Source organism: Colossoma macropomum, unplaced genomic scaffold (assembly GCF_904425465.1).
Source record: "Colossoma macropomum unplaced genomic scaffold, Colossoma_macropomum, whole genome shotgun sequence".
Taxonomy (NCBI): domain Eukaryota; kingdom Metazoa; phylum Chordata; class Actinopteri; order Characiformes; family Serrasalmidae; genus Colossoma; species Colossoma macropomum.
The window spans coordinates 11,618,623-11,634,078 of record NW_023494807.1 but is presented as its reverse complement, the minus strand read 5'-3'; the positions used below and the strand labels follow the sequence as shown (position 1 = coordinate 11,634,078).

The 15,456-nt window shown below is 39.1% G+C and overlaps 1 protein-coding gene across 4 annotated transcripts in view; it reads right to left on the bottom strand.

Moving 5' to 3' along the window:
* Window positions 1–6,482: 6,482 nt before the first annotated feature.
* Window positions 6,483–15,456, bottom strand: part of atm (ATM serine/threonine kinase) — a 76,242-nt gene continuing 67,268 nt past the window's right edge. For 3 of the 4 annotated variants that reach the window (XM_036556174.1, XM_036556173.1, XM_036556175.1), the window contains exons 55-63: window positions 15,258–15,398; window positions 14,187–14,303; window positions 13,319–13,468; window positions 12,178–12,343; window positions 10,342–10,428; window positions 10,142–10,256; window positions 9,965–10,028; window positions 8,894–9,042; window positions 6,483–7,019 (exon numbers count right to left, since the gene is read on the bottom strand). In XM_036556174.1, the coding sequence (XP_036412067.1) occupies window positions 6,836–7,019; window positions 8,894–9,042; window positions 9,965–10,028; window positions 10,142–10,256; window positions 10,342–10,428; window positions 12,178–12,343; window positions 13,319–13,468; window positions 14,187–14,303; window positions 15,258–15,398 (1,173 nt within the window). In that variant the 3' untranslated portion in view covers window positions 6,483–6,835. The remainder of the gene's footprint in view (window positions 7,020–8,893; window positions 9,043–9,964; window positions 10,029–10,141; window positions 10,257–10,341; window positions 10,429–12,177; window positions 12,344–13,318; window positions 13,469–14,186; window positions 14,304–15,257; window positions 15,399–15,456) is intronic. The other variant, XM_036556176.1, reaches the window with a different exon arrangement.

Sequence of the window (15,456 nt, the reverse complement as noted above, 5' to 3'; positions counted from 1 at the left end):
AAAAGTCTGGAACCAGTGTTTTCCATAATATAAAACCAGCATGTTCACATGTTTATATCATTACAAACAATTAACAGGAATATTAATAAAATTAAGAAATGTTACATGCGTCTTGATTAATTAATTTCCATAAAGACTTGTATTTCAAAGGAGACTTCTTCTAAACAGTTACAGTATATTATCATTTAATAACTACTTATTGTTGCTGGGATACTTGAAATATTGAATAAAACATCTAACAATACATTTTTCGTCTAGACTATTTAAATCTGCACTGTATAGAATATGAAAACTGATTCCGAGCTTTTGACCGGTAGCGTATATCTACAGTTAATGATTTTATACCATACAGACACTTGACTGTATTTGATTGTAGTAGAAAATATTACAGGCACATAAAAGATCAAACATGCACTGTACAGTATAAACAGTAATTGTGTAAAATGAGAATTGCAATAAAATCTTTGCCAAAAACTTTGACCTGTTTACAACATTGTTTTTGTCTCCACCTGCTGGTGTGAGGAAGTACAGGGAAATGAGAAATAAACATAAATCCACATCCAGAGCTCTTAATGCAAAATTAACCCTAAAGGTGTCTAGAGTTGTTGTTTTGCTATGCATCCAGTTTACATAATTACTTACTACTTATTACTTATTATATATAATAAATAACTTACTGTTGGGACAAAATATTCATGCTTAAATTGTTTCTCTGCATGGTGAAATGGTTCTTCAGATTGATGGAGAATGTGTTGTATATGGTTCTATATAGAACCTTATTGAAAATGGTTCTATATAGCACCAAAATGTGTTCTTCTATAGTTACAAGCTTGACAGTGTAGCGATAGCAGAACCCTTAATGGTGCTATATAGAATCATATATAACACATTTTCCATCAATATGAAGAACCATTTCACCATGCAAAGAACCTTTTAGGCATGAAAATAGTTCTCTCTTACTCTTTCCTTCGAGGTCCACTAATGAAATTTGTGTAATTTTATGTCTATTTTGGGTAAACAATTTCTACATGATCAATTTACAACCTCTCTTTATCCCTCCATTACCACTACTATATGTAAATGAGCTCTGTTCTGATTGGCTGCCCTGTATTGTACCTTGTTCAAAAAGCAGCCTGGGCTGAAACACTCCTTATGACGTCAGTGTGAGTGGGTTGGTCTTGATTAAATATGTATGTGGTGTGTGTGTGTGTGTATATATATACACACACACACACATTTTTATATATATATATATATATATATATATATATATATATATATATATATACTGTACCGACTGGGGAAACTTTGTTTACATACTACATTAATTTTTTTATTAAAAATAATGAGCCCTTTAAAAACATGTTTGGCGATATGAGATTTTGTTCCCACAGAGACGGATTACATAGTTATGTAATGGAACACGTTTGCGTTCAGTTCTATTCTTTATGGGCAGGTTGTGTGAAACTGTCAGCGCCTCTGCGATCGAGTAATACATCTTAATTAAAAGCACTTCACATCAAACTGTTTCAGTGTTTCAGGAGAGACACTCCCTGCAGTGTGAAAGCGAGAGCCTGACCTGGAATGTCAACACACTCCAAAGGAAAGTGATGGAAATATAAATCTGTGGCCTTTTTTTCTTGTTAATTATGTAATAATACAATTCTGTCAGTGTATTAGAGTGATATTTAACCAGCGGCTCGGTGATGTTATATAAAGCATGAATGATTCTTAGGTCTGTGCTTTTGTTGTGTGTAGAAAAGACTTGTGTTTTGTTTTTAAAAAACAAAATTAAAAAAATCCATGATATATATATGTGTGTGTGTGTGTGTGTGTGTGTGTGTGTGTGTGTGTGTATGTATATTAGGGGTGCGGGAAAAAATCGATTCTTAGATGCATGAATGATTCTGAATCGATTCACAAATGTCAAAAATCGATTTTCTAAATTTCAATTTGTAACGTAATGCTGACGGAACGCAAAAGGCGGAACCTGTAAGTGCGGAAGCGCAGCGCCACTCTATGTCGTACACATAACAAAAACACAACTGGATGAGTGAGAAATCCTACCGGCTCCCTCTGCATTAAAGCCAGGTTAGATCAGGAGTCACAACCCAAATGTTAAGAACAGACATGTTGTCCTTTCAACAAAAATCAAACCACCTTGGCAGCCACAACATTTAATGTCCGGTATGCCTCAATATGTGTTAATGTCCTAATATAGGCTAAACGATATGAACTAAAACGCAGATTTACTTCGCTCTGCTTTCAGCTATAGCCGCTTTCCTTCCATCTCCGCCAGAAAACCTTTCCTCAAAAGTTGAATAGTTTCTTGCAAAATGTCTCTCAAAGCTCGACTGTTTTACGAGGCTGAAGTCACTTCTTATTCTCCAGCTTCTTGTTTGAATTTTCCCGTTCCACCTTAAATTCTGCCTGAGGTGCCAGAACGTAAATGCGGGACTATTTAAGGTGGAATGGGAGAATTAGAAAGAGAAGCTGACTTCAGCTGTGCGACTTTTTAGTGTTCGACAGTTTCTTGTTGCAGATTTAACGTACCAGGAAACCAGCTGCGCTGCTTATAAATGCAAATAAGCCCATTCGTCTCCAAATGTTCGTCCGTCTTTCTCTTTTCCTTTTTGTTTGCTACTCGCTCGGCGAAACCTCGCTGCTATGTGACCTACGCCATTTCTCAGTCGTTGAGAAACAGGGCTTTCGCGCTATGTTTCACACGTCCCGTCTCGAAGATACTTTACTGACACAGCGACCGTCTCTACAACGAGACCAAAACCGAAGTTATAAAATCACTAAAGAAAACAGGTAGAATAGCTGTAACGTGCTGCGTGGACATCCATCACTGCTGGATCTTATTTCACCGTAACTGTGCATTTTATCGCAGATGAGTAGCAGCAGCGTCTCATGCGCTCCAAACAACAGCAGTGAATGAGAGTCTTCTAGTTCACTTACCACATCACTTGCATTTGATTTATTAATAAAAGATATTGGAAGTAAATGCATTATGGATCATTACAAATACTTTGTTTTAAAACTACCAAGTCCCCAGACAGTGAGAAAATAGAAATCATGTATAGAAAAAAGATGCATCAAGATGCATTAATAATCGTTTTATAATCGCATCGCAGCCCTCTGAATCGTAATCAAAGCGAATCGTGAGGTGCCTCGAGATTCCCACCCCTAATATATATTATATCATTATTTTCGGAACAAAACCTCCAAAATAGTAACTTTACAGGAGATGAGGAGGAACAACATATTTTACTTTTAATGTAAGTCAGTGGAACCAGAATTTTTTCCAAGTCATTTTGGGTCGTTTCTTTTGGTCCATTCATCATGAAATTTACAGACAATGTAAAGAACAACAGACATTTTCAAATCATGTCAAAACTGTATACCTGTTCCGTCTACAGTAGTCTAGCCCCACCCCCTCACACTGAAGTTATAGGAAGTGTTTCAGCTTTTTGAAGGAGGTACAATACAGGGCAGCCAATCAGAACAGAGCTCATTTACATATAGGAGTGGAAATGAAAGGTTAAAGAGAAGCTGGAAATTGATCATGTAGAAATTGTTTACCCAAAATAGACATAAAAGTACACAAAAGTCTTTAGAATATTAAAAAAAAATACAACAAAATTGAACACACTCTTAAAAAAGGGTTCTTTAGCAAAGACAGTGGTTTTATGTGGAACCACAAACAGTCAAGGAACCATTTTCATGCTTAAATAGTTCTCTGCATGGTGAAATGTTTTTCAGATTGATAGAGAACGTATTTTATGTGGTTTTATGCAACACCAAAAAGGGTTCTGCTATTGTTACACCAAGAGCACATTTTGGTGCTATATAGAACCATATACAGCACACTGTCCATTGATATATCGTCTCTGTCCAGTGAAAAACATCCGTCTCCATGCTTTGCCATTTTTACTTTTCTGCATCATCTGAGCTCAACAGCTGTACTTTACATTGTGTGAAACGTTCATGATGATTGGACCAATAGAAACGCTCCAAAATTGCTTAGAACAAAATCCCTTTATATTAACTTACATTGGAAATAAAGAGTGTTTTTGCCCTCCTGTAAAGTTACCATTTTGGAGATACTTGGTTTTCTTTAGACAGCAACAAATATACATATATTACATGAAGTGTTTATGAATTCACTGCCTGATGACAGACACTGTTTAATGATAGATTTGAGAAGATTTTGGCCTCAAAATCCATTCATGGCAGAGGGATACATAATATGCAGGGCACTGTGAGGCAACATAGTCCCCAAAAAAAACTTTTCAGATTTTCCACTATTTTCCATCATCAACATTCCATATAAACTCAGAAGACTCGTGTAGGTTCACTGGTGATTTTGGATAGTAAATAAAATGTCTATATTTGTGTTGCAGTCATGGCGACCCCTGGTTCCTATCACCACCACTGTAAAGAAATCTGAACCAGTTCACACCAAACCACTCTGAATCACTGTTTACATCTCAAACACTGAATTATGGAGAAAATTTTAAAAAACTTAGTGGAGTTTTCCTTTGAGGGTAGCATTTTAAACCTAATTTCTATCTGCCCACTGACTTCTTTTATAAGTATAACTGTTTGATGTTGTTGACCAAGCGCACCACAATTTTCTGAAATGACTGTCACATACATTGCAGACAGGAACTGAGCTGAAAAATGCTGGAATATTCTTTAATATTCCAGAAAATAGAAGAAATACAAAAATAAATTGTGCTCCACGTCTTTTCCTTTGCCCAGATTACACCATTCCTCTTTGACTGTTTATTAACCATCACTCTCAACAGAGAGAGCCAAAGACTGACCAACAGCCCTCTCAGTAATGATACTGTATACAGAAGATCACATTTGATGGTAATATTTTATTGCATTTGATATTGTAAATCACATTCATAAAACATCTCCATTATCTGAAATGAATCATAAACTGTATTTCCTTTAAATCCAGTCTTTTGTAAACTGTAAATAGAGGAAAACTAAACAGATCAGGTATAACATTATGACCACCTCCTTGTTTCTACACTCATTGTCCATTTTATCAGCTCCACTTACTATATAGGTGCACTTTGTAGTTCTACAGTTACAGACTGTAGTACATCTGTTTCTCTGCATACTTTGTTAGCCCCCTTTTACCCTGTTCTTCAGTGGTCAGGACCCCCTTGGACCCTCACAGAGCAGGTACTATTTGGGTGGTGGATCATTCTCAGCACTGCAGTAACACTGACGTGGTGGTGGTGTGTTAGTGTGTGTTGTGCTGGTCTGAGTGGATCAGACACAGCAGTGCTGCTGGAGTTTTTAAACACCTCAGTGTCGCTGCTGGACTGAGAATAGTCCACTAACCAAAAATAACCAGCCAACAGCGTCCTGTGGGCAGCGTCCTGTGACCACTGATGAAGGACTAGAGGATGACCGACACAAACTGTGCAGCAGCAGATGAGCTATTGTCTCTGACTTTACAACTACAAGGTGGACTGACAAGGTAGGAGTGTCTAATAGCGTGAACAGTGAGTGGACACTGTGTTTAAAAACTCCAGCAGCACTGCTGTGTCTGATCCACTCGCACCAGCGCAACACACACTAACACACCAGTGTCACACAACACACACTACACACCAGTGGACAATGAGCGTAGAAACAAGGAGGTGGTCATAATGTTATGCCTGATCGGCGTATAAAAAGCAGTGATGTATCCTTTACGTTTGCAAACTTTGGTAACTGATGGAGTAAAACAGTTACAGTCAGGTGGGGAAAACCGACAGAACGGTGATTTAAGTCTGGTGCTGTATTTGCACTCTCGAAGCAGTGCACTCCTGATGAGACTGTATGATAAAAATACTGCTAAAATTTGGTGTTTTTGATAAAGTGCCAATGATAAATCTGACAGCAGCTTCTGTCATTCACGAAAGACAAACTATACATTTTACATTTTGCACAAAACTTCCTTTTCTTCACAAAATCATCAAAAATACAGCATCAGAATCACTGAGAAGAGAAGAGAAAAGAAACATCAATAATGACAAAAATGACAAAGCAAAGTGGAAAACAAACATTCAGCCTGACGCTCATTCATTCATTGATATTTACAGCTAAGTGCTGATCAATAATAGCCCTGATATCAGCTGTACATTTTCAAGAACAGTCCAAATTGATCTATACAGGCTCCGCCCACAAATGTGTTCTTTCATAGTAAGGTTGGACAAACTTTACAGAACGCTGGTAAAAATCTCATTCAACCTAATGAATACCTGTAGAACAGACTTAGTTTATATCACAATACCTACATTTAGTCATTGTAGGTATTGTGATATAAACTGAGTCTGTCCTACAGGTATTCATTAGGCTGAATGAATAACTGACTCTAAATGTAGGTATTGTGATACAAACTGAATCTGTTCTACAGTTTCTCATTAGGTTATGTTCTGAGACGTCTGATCAGTTGGAACATAGAAAATAAAAAGAACCAGTAGAGCTACATTTTAAAAATACTATCAAAAACTGTAAATAGAATGATTTTGTTCAGTTTTTGGCACTAAATCCAGTTAAATGGGACTAATTTTGCTTCTTTATGATGAATCGTGTCTACAAGCACTGACGAAATTCACGATTTGCTAAGAAATGCATGCTGTCTTGTTTTGTGCTATAATGCAACACGATAACGATATATATTGTCACACTGCCCAGCCTTAATAATGGGATTTCTACCAGTGTTCTGTAAAGCTTGTCCAGCCTCACAACAGTAGCTATGAAAGCACACATTAGTGTGCGGAGCCTCTATGGCACATTTACAGTACTCGTATTACAGTACGTTTCAAACCCAGGCCTGCCAGCCGGGGAACAGGCGGCTGAGGTTCTTGGGGTCCATGGCTTGCTGGATGAGGAGGTTAACCTGTCCACCCACGCTAAGAACCGCCCCTTCCTCCACGCCCTTCAGCTTCTCCTGCAGCCGCAGCAGAACCCGCTCCGCCACTTTGTTGAAGCTTTGACTGTCACTGCTGGCACAGGAAGCAAACAACACAGCATATAGATATTAAAATTTACATCAAAGGGAGCAAATCACAAAAAACTGAATCTCACTTTTTGAAATAAAAGAGTTCAAACTATAATAAAAAACGTCTCAGGCTTTTAAAAGGCTTAAAAATAATTCTGACTTGGTAAGTTTCTCCAAGATGGCATATTTCACATCAAACCACCCTGAATGACTCTGTTGGCACCTCAAAAACAGCAATGTGCATTTTTTTTAAAAAAATTAGTGGAATTGCCCTTTAAAGAATGCAAAATTGACCATTAGAGCAGGATTTCTCAGTGTGTGTCGTGAAGTGGAAAATGCAGAGCAGAACTAATGTTTTGACGTCTAGATCTTTTTCAAGGCAGAACAATAAACACACTGTGCTTCGTTCATTCAGACAGAGTCCAGGTTTACAGAATGGAGAGATATTTGACAGGAACCACAAAAAAAACAGGTGAACAAGTGACAGTAATCAACAAAAAAAAAAAGTGTAGAAAATATGGCGACGCCTGCAGCCCCGTTTAAAAAGATGTGCAGTGCAAAACAGGCTCACTACAGCCGCTAATTCCTGTAGCACTAATTTATTGCCAATTACACAAGTTAGCTTCGGCCACGCGAACTGATTGGTTAAGAAGCGTTCTGACTGTGCTGTTATTTCGCCATGACATCACGTTTTCTTCACAAACACTGTATCATTACACTGAGACGCCGTTGCTAAGCAACGACTTTGACAGCTGTAGGACACGCTCAAGCCATTTGAACATTTTTACTTCTTTGCCACAAACAGAAAATGGACACTTTTAAGATCACATCTGACCGACAGCCGATTTGGTCAGACTCTGAAGATGAGACTACACTAAATTCCCAACCTGTCGTCACCACTGAGCAGCTTTTCAGTCGGCAGCTGTGACAGAAGAACAGCTAAACAACCTGGAATCTGCCAGAAATGAACCCAATACCATTCGCCAAACTAAATGGGCTGTAAGATGCTTTACATACTGGCTGGACCAAAACAACATTAATATTGATCTGGCAAAAATTGACAAAACTGAGCTACACCTGATATTGCGGCAGTTTAATGGCTCGGTCCGATTTGGACTCTGAAGATCAGACTACACGTTTGGCGAATGGTATGGGGTTCATTTCCGGCTGATTCCAGGTTGTTTAGCTGTTCTTCTGTCACAGCTGCCGACTGAAAAGCTGCTCAGTGGTGATGACAGTTTGGGAATTTAGTGTAAGGAGCTGGAGAACGAACTGCCGGCTGTGCAGCGAGTGGGCGGAGCTCATTACTCTGATGCAGCAACAAACTGCTTGTTAAGGAACTATAATTTGGTGAAGGAACTGCAAACATTAAAACATATTAAACGCCGCGTTCACGACCCAGTTTATTTATTTATTACTTTATTTAACTGTTGTATAAAAGCAATAGAACACTCGAGGAGTGTGTTATCGCCAATAACATCATGGCTGTGATGATCTATGGTGACCAATTCACAGCCATTTCATGATAACACACTCCCTCTCGCGTTCTATTGCTTAGTTATCTGCATTTGTTCTTTTTTTTGCACAGATTGAACTTTCTTGTAATCATTCTAGAAAAACTACAATTTCTAATTCTCTATATTTTAGAAAAAGCCCACATACTGATGGAACAATCTAGTGACAAATGTCACAAAAGGTGGTTTGATCAAGTTGAATTGAAAGTTACTTTTTTAGAAATTGCCGAAATAGAGGTGAATTTTCCTGATCTTGATGTTACACTTGGCCATTTTGTTACCATTTTTTTGGCATGAACATTTTTCTTCGAAAGGGAGGGAAGTTTGAGAACCACTGCATTAGAGAGAGAACAGAGCGCCAAACCTGGCTTTGCGGTGGGCTTCAGGCTCCTCTCCACCGGGCGTGGGGTTGAGGGTGGCGTTCAGCTCAGCCTGCTCGTCCTGCTGCTGTTGCAGGTAAAAGGCCTTCAGCGGGTTCATCGTCCAATCGAACAGCGGATCATAGAGCAGCACCTGCACCACCACACAGATAAGAGAAGCAGCTCAGTTTTACACACAGAGACCTGCTGTGGATACTTAACACACAGTTTACAATATGCCCTAAATTATATCTGGTTGGTGTAGTGTAGTGTGCAACACCTCTACCTTCTACGATGTAGACTAGGGTTCAATCCCTGCCTGGGTAAACACCCTACACTATACCAATAAGAGTCCTTGGGCAAGACTCCCAACACTACCTTCACCTACCTGTGTAAAATGATCAAATTATAAGTGTCTGCCAAAATGCCCAATTAGAAGTTACATTTGACTGTAAGACCAGGCAGATATTTATTCTGCTGGTTTATATTGCAAAAGAATGTATTTTTCTTCTCTTGTCTTCTCCTCAGGTTCCCATCTCAGAATCTATAGTTCTTTCAAAAAGGTTCCTTTTGAGACGTTACCTTCTGATTTACACCGAAAGACAGAAGAATTTTATTTAGAAAAAATAATTTAGGAATTATATTGGTATTTTCTCTTAATGGACTCTTTTTTCAAATTTATTCTATTTATTCATTTGTTTCTTTTCTCTATGGAGTTTTGGGTGTCTACAAACATCTATTGCACGTTGTTTTTGATTAGTCACTGCAGTCCTGGATCGAGGGATATAAAGCCCCCCAGCATTGGGCTGTGGAGCAGTGGAACTGTGTTCTCTGGAGTGATGAAGCTCCATCCAATACCTTTGGGATGAGTTGGAGTGATCCAGAACTGACCATCCAACATCAGTACCTGACCTCACTAATGCTCAATCAAATCCTCACAGCAATGTTCCAATATCTAGAAACCTTCCCAGAAGAGTAGAGACTGTTACTGCAGCACAGACTCACTATTAACACTTTCATTTCAGAGGAAACGCTGGAGATCACAGACTTCTGGACCCGTGATGCTGCTCACTTACCTCCACTATGGTCAGAAGAACTTCTTGAGAACTTCTCATGACCTCCATGGTTTTTTCACAGCATCTGTATCAAAATCAAAGTAAGGAAACATCACATAAATGAAACCCAACAGATTCAATTAATTTCAGTAAAGCTAAGAACTAAAATACCCCAAGAAAACACTGTGAGGAACTGACCTTCTGAAGACCCCCTCCACCCCAGTGATGCCCATTCCATCCACGATGTCTCGGGACAGCCTGAAGGGCACTGTCTCTGGAGTGGGTAAAATCTTCCCCTGCTCAAATGCAACACCTGTCAAGTGAGACACCGCAGGTCAACACTGAAAATGGATGGTAAAAAAAAAAAATCTATAATTTTTTTTTCTGAGTCCACTCACCCAGATCGATATGGACCAGCTCCGCGGTCTGCTCGTCTATCAGAATATTCTGAATATGTCGATCACCCAGTCCCACGATGTAGCCCACTGTAAAAAACACCATTATTTACAATAAAGAATACTTCACTCAGAAATCATAACACCGCCAACAAAGAATAAAATATATTTTGCAAGCACACTTCCATTTAGTGAGCATTTCTGGGGGACGTTTTTCAATAAGTGACATTTTTTTTTATTTCCACTATAACGTTTGTGTGGTTTTATGTACTAAAACCAGTCACGATTTACAACCCCATTTCCAAAAGTTGGGACGCTGTGCAAAATGTAAATAAAAACAAATTGCAATGATGTGCAAATCATTTAAACCCTATATTTAATTGAAAATAGTACAAAGACAACACATCAAATGTTAAGACTGAGAAATTCTATTGTTTTTTGAAAAATATATGCCCATAATGAATTTGGTGCCAGCAACATGTTTCAAAAAAGTTGGAACAGGGGCAACAAAAGGCTGGTAAAGCTGTATAATTGGCAACAGGTCAGTAACATGAGAGGCTGATTCTTTCAGAAGTAAAGATGAGGAGGAGTTCACCACTCTGTGAAAGACTGCATGATCAAATAGTGCAACAATTCAAGAATAACATTTCTCAACATAAAATAGCAAAGAACTTTGTTTTTCATCATCTACAGTACATAATAACATTAAAAGATTCAGAGAATCTGGAGGAATCCCTGTATGTAAGGGACAAGGCCAAAAACCAGTATTTGCTGACTGTGGGTTAGATTAGCTATGTTAGCTGGAGATGTTGAAACAGTTTGCTAACGATAAACTAGTTGGCAAAAGGCTAAACGTGCACACACACCAGTGGGGGGCGCACTGGGTCATCTGGCTCCGTAATGCCACTGTAGACGTACAGAAACACCAGCTCCAGTGAACTTCTACTCCCCGCTGAGCTCTCGCTCTCTCAGATACCGACAGCTTTAGAGGGAGGAAATGAAAACTGTTCCTCTGAAAGCGGCTGAAGCAGCAACTTTAAACCACAAACTGCGATGAGGCTGTTTTTGCTTCAAACTGGAACACTTCAGTGAGCTGTACACGCTCTGCTCACCATCGCTGCTGTTGTTATTGCTTTAGCAAAAGCAGCGCCACACTGCAACGAGAACTTCCAGTAGAAAAAATGCGGAAATGTGAAAAAGGCCTACAGTAGCTGCAAATAAAATCTGGAGAAGGAAGATCTGGCATCTATTATCTAATTCCTGGGGAACAACTTTTAACAATGACACTAAAGTTTCTTCAGGGATTGGAATATCAAAGACAGAGTTTAGGGCACTGCAGATCTTCCCAATACTTCCTCATAACTCTTTTCTGATTGGCTGCCCTGTATTCTGTCTTGTTTAAAAAGCAGTCTGGGCTGAAACACTCCTTATAACTTCAGTTTGAGTAGGTGGAGCTACATGGATGTATGCTGAAAAGGCAGATTTAGGTAAATGTGTTGGTTTTTGTGATGTCACAAAAACAATTACATCTAAATGGGCTGTTTTATAGAATGGAGTACTTTTTGAAACAATCACTACAGTAAATTCATTTCCATGATTTTGGCTGAATAAAATGAAGAGGCTGTTATTTAGACGGATTTAAGTGATACTAAACTGGCTCTATTGATATGATTATTCATGGTGTTATTCACTGCGATGGACTGGCGACCTGTCCAGGGTGTATCCTGTCTTCCGCCCAATGACAGCTGGGATAGGCTCCAGCACCCCACCGCGACCAGGAGGATAAGCGGTTTAGATGATGTATGTATGTATGTATGATGTTATTCAGTGTCTCAGTACCTATGGAGGAAGTTGCCACACTGTGAGTGTACGCCAGCCTCTTCTCCATCCACACAGCCGGGTCCAGGAACCTCTCCATGCAGAAGTAGCGGAACACAGGACGAAAGTTCTGGCAAACCTCTGTGAAGGCCTGGAGCTTCATGTCAAACTCCATCCTTTGAGCGTCCTACACCGCAACAACAGAGACAATGAGGCAGTTACAGAACAATTGACATTATAATCATCAGTCACAACATTAACAAACTATCCAGAGCTCTAATCTGCATCAGTTAAAATTTTCTTGCACTTGCAAAACAACATAAGGAACTTGCTGAGCATGTGACCATGAAGATCACATCAGGAAAGTCTGCTGTATTCTACTCTTTGTATAGATCAGTATTGGTCTGCTGTAGATATCAGAAGACAAATGAAAAAATCCCATCTGACTCTGTATGAAAACTCGCCTAATCACAGAACTGCTTCACCTAACATAGAGCAAAATAACAACAGTGAACAAATAGCTAGCTAGTATTATATTACTGCCACAATTTATTTAAAAAAGTTCAATTTTGCAGACATTTTGTGATACAAAAGACATTTGTTGTTTTTGTGAATTTCCTGAATATAAAACAGATGTTGATTACGTTGTTGGCTCTTTATGTCCTCCTGTACAGTTGTATGCAAAAGTTTATGCTCCCCTGGTCAACTTCCATGGTGTGTTTTAAAGCACACCTACTGTTTATGAGTTTAACATTAGCAAAATCAAAAAATACATCTAATTTGACTGTGTTCAAACTTTTGCATAAGACTGTGCATTGGTACAGTGTTTAAGCGCTGTACCTCCAGTAGGCCATCACAACTGAAGTGCTTCAATTAAAAACTTCTTATTTAAAGCTCACAAGTTTTGAAAAAAAATATACATATACTGGATCAGCTGATACTCTTTTTGTTCCCGTGACGGTTTTGGAGAGAATGTACTGGTTGGTGAATGACTAACATTTTGAGGTTCGCAAATTCCTTGGGTTAAAGTTGGCCTAGATGATTCTCATTCAAAAGAATCAGGCAAGTTTCACGGCTTGAATCCAAGCTGGCTTCTTAGAAATTATCACTCGCTGTGTTATTTGATCAATACAGGCCAAAACCGTAACACAGGGAGCAGTACCATCATTTTCTTGCGACAGGCCAGGCTGGTCCAGTCCTGGGGCCGAAAGCGTTTGTGTGCCCCCTTCTGGGGGTCCACCAGGAACTCTCCTATGGGTACAGTACCAGAGCACCACTCCAGAACACCACTCCGCTGGGAAAACGGCACCACCTGGATAAAACAGAGAACCAAGTTAGTGTATTGGCAACTTGGAGCACACACAATTACAAACGTACTCAGATTACAAATCTACCCACCAAAACAAAGGGTGTAACTTTTTTATATGCACTGGAGTGTCCGGTTTATTAGGCACACCTATTATGTGCATGCACTGGCCATGCTTTTATAAACATCAATAAGGTCTAATGCATTCTATAATTATTTTCAATCAGAGTGTGAAGAATGTTAGTCTGAATTGTATTTTGTAATATACAATAAAGGCTATGTCATGTCACGTTAACCTTCCCTGCAGAACATGCTGAAAGAGGTCATGAGTGTTTTTATTTATTTGATTTATTTTATTCTTGAAAAATTTGAACATTTGAAGAGTTTTCTATAACACATATTAAAAGTCAGCCAAGTTAATTAGATGTTAAAAAATACTGCAATCCAATAAATAACCGGTGCTCAGACAGTAATCAGTGTTTTTATTTTTTTACCAAATTATGGTTTGGTGTCAAGCTTTGTGATACTACCTGGTTACCAAGTGGACCTGTATGGTAGGTGTTTCTGATAAAATGGCCAGTAAGAGTAGGTACAAGGCAGGTGTACCTAATAAAGCGTATAATGTACATCAGGAGGTCATTAGAACACACAGCACTGTCACTACAAACTGTTCTATAGTCTATGTGTAGAATCTCTTGCTGAGAGGCAGAACGTGAGGCTTTACTTTGTATCTGCGGATGTTGAGCTTCCTCTTGCGTGTCTCGGCGTTGCGCTGCAGAAGCGTGGAGCACATGTGGAACACCTGCTGCATCACTGCGTCCTGCCTCAGGTCATCCTGGCCCTGCATGGCAAACATTCAGACTATTAACAATCAACAACACTGCTCAATTTACATAGTAGACGAGTAATAAAACCCACTAACCACTGCAACATCAACTGATACAGTTCATACCAGATATTAAATTCATATCGGGAATTATTGAACTTTAGTTTGAGAAAGTTTTAGTTTGAGTAGCCGAGCATAGTTAAACAGAGAGACTGTTAAATTAATACTGTTCAAATAAAACTGAAAACTGTAGAAATTAAGCAAACAACAGAACAACAGCATCTGTTAAAACCCTCAGTGAGGATTGAGGATGGAAATATCTGCATAATTAATTGGTTAAGATGTAAACAGAGTCATTCAGAGTGGTTTGGTGTGAAATGCCCCGTTCTAGAGAAACTGGTTATGAATTCACTGCCTGTTGACTGAGACACTGTTTTATGATAGTTTTGAGAAGATTTCTGCCTTAAACTCATTCATGGTTTAGGGATATATAATATGCAGGGTGTTGTGAGGTTAAAATAGTCCCCAAAAAAAACCTTAATATTTCAGATTTTCCGCTTTTCCATCATCAACATCCCATATAAAACTAAGACTCGTGTAGGTTCACTGGTGGTTTTGGATAGTAAATAAAATGTCTGTATTTGTGCTGTAGTCATGGCGACCCCTGGTTCCTATCACCACCAGTGACATCTGAGTCTCTACAATCACCCATTTCACACCAAACGACTGAATTATGCAGAGCATTTTTGAAAATCTGTGGAATTCCCCATTAACTGAATATCTGTTCATTAACTTTTACACATACTCAAACATCAAATTCAGTCAAATTATTTGAATAACCACACCCATCCCTCCCTCAGTCTGACATCCCTAACTGTACAGTGCTCTCTGTACTTTAATGGACTAATCTGAATGAACCTACAGAGGGTAGAACCTGTAAAAGCTGATTAGGCATCCTAACAGCCTCACCTTGACCAGCTGTCTCCTGCTCTTCCCGTCTGAGCCCACACAGTCAATGATCTTGGGCAGGTTGACGCCTCCGGCCAGGTGAAAGTGAGGTTTGAAAGAGCTGATGGTCACCAGATCCTCATATTTGCCTGATGGATCCACCTGTTTTATACATGAAGATTACAAAGAGCACAAACATCAATCACCTGCAAACACCTCT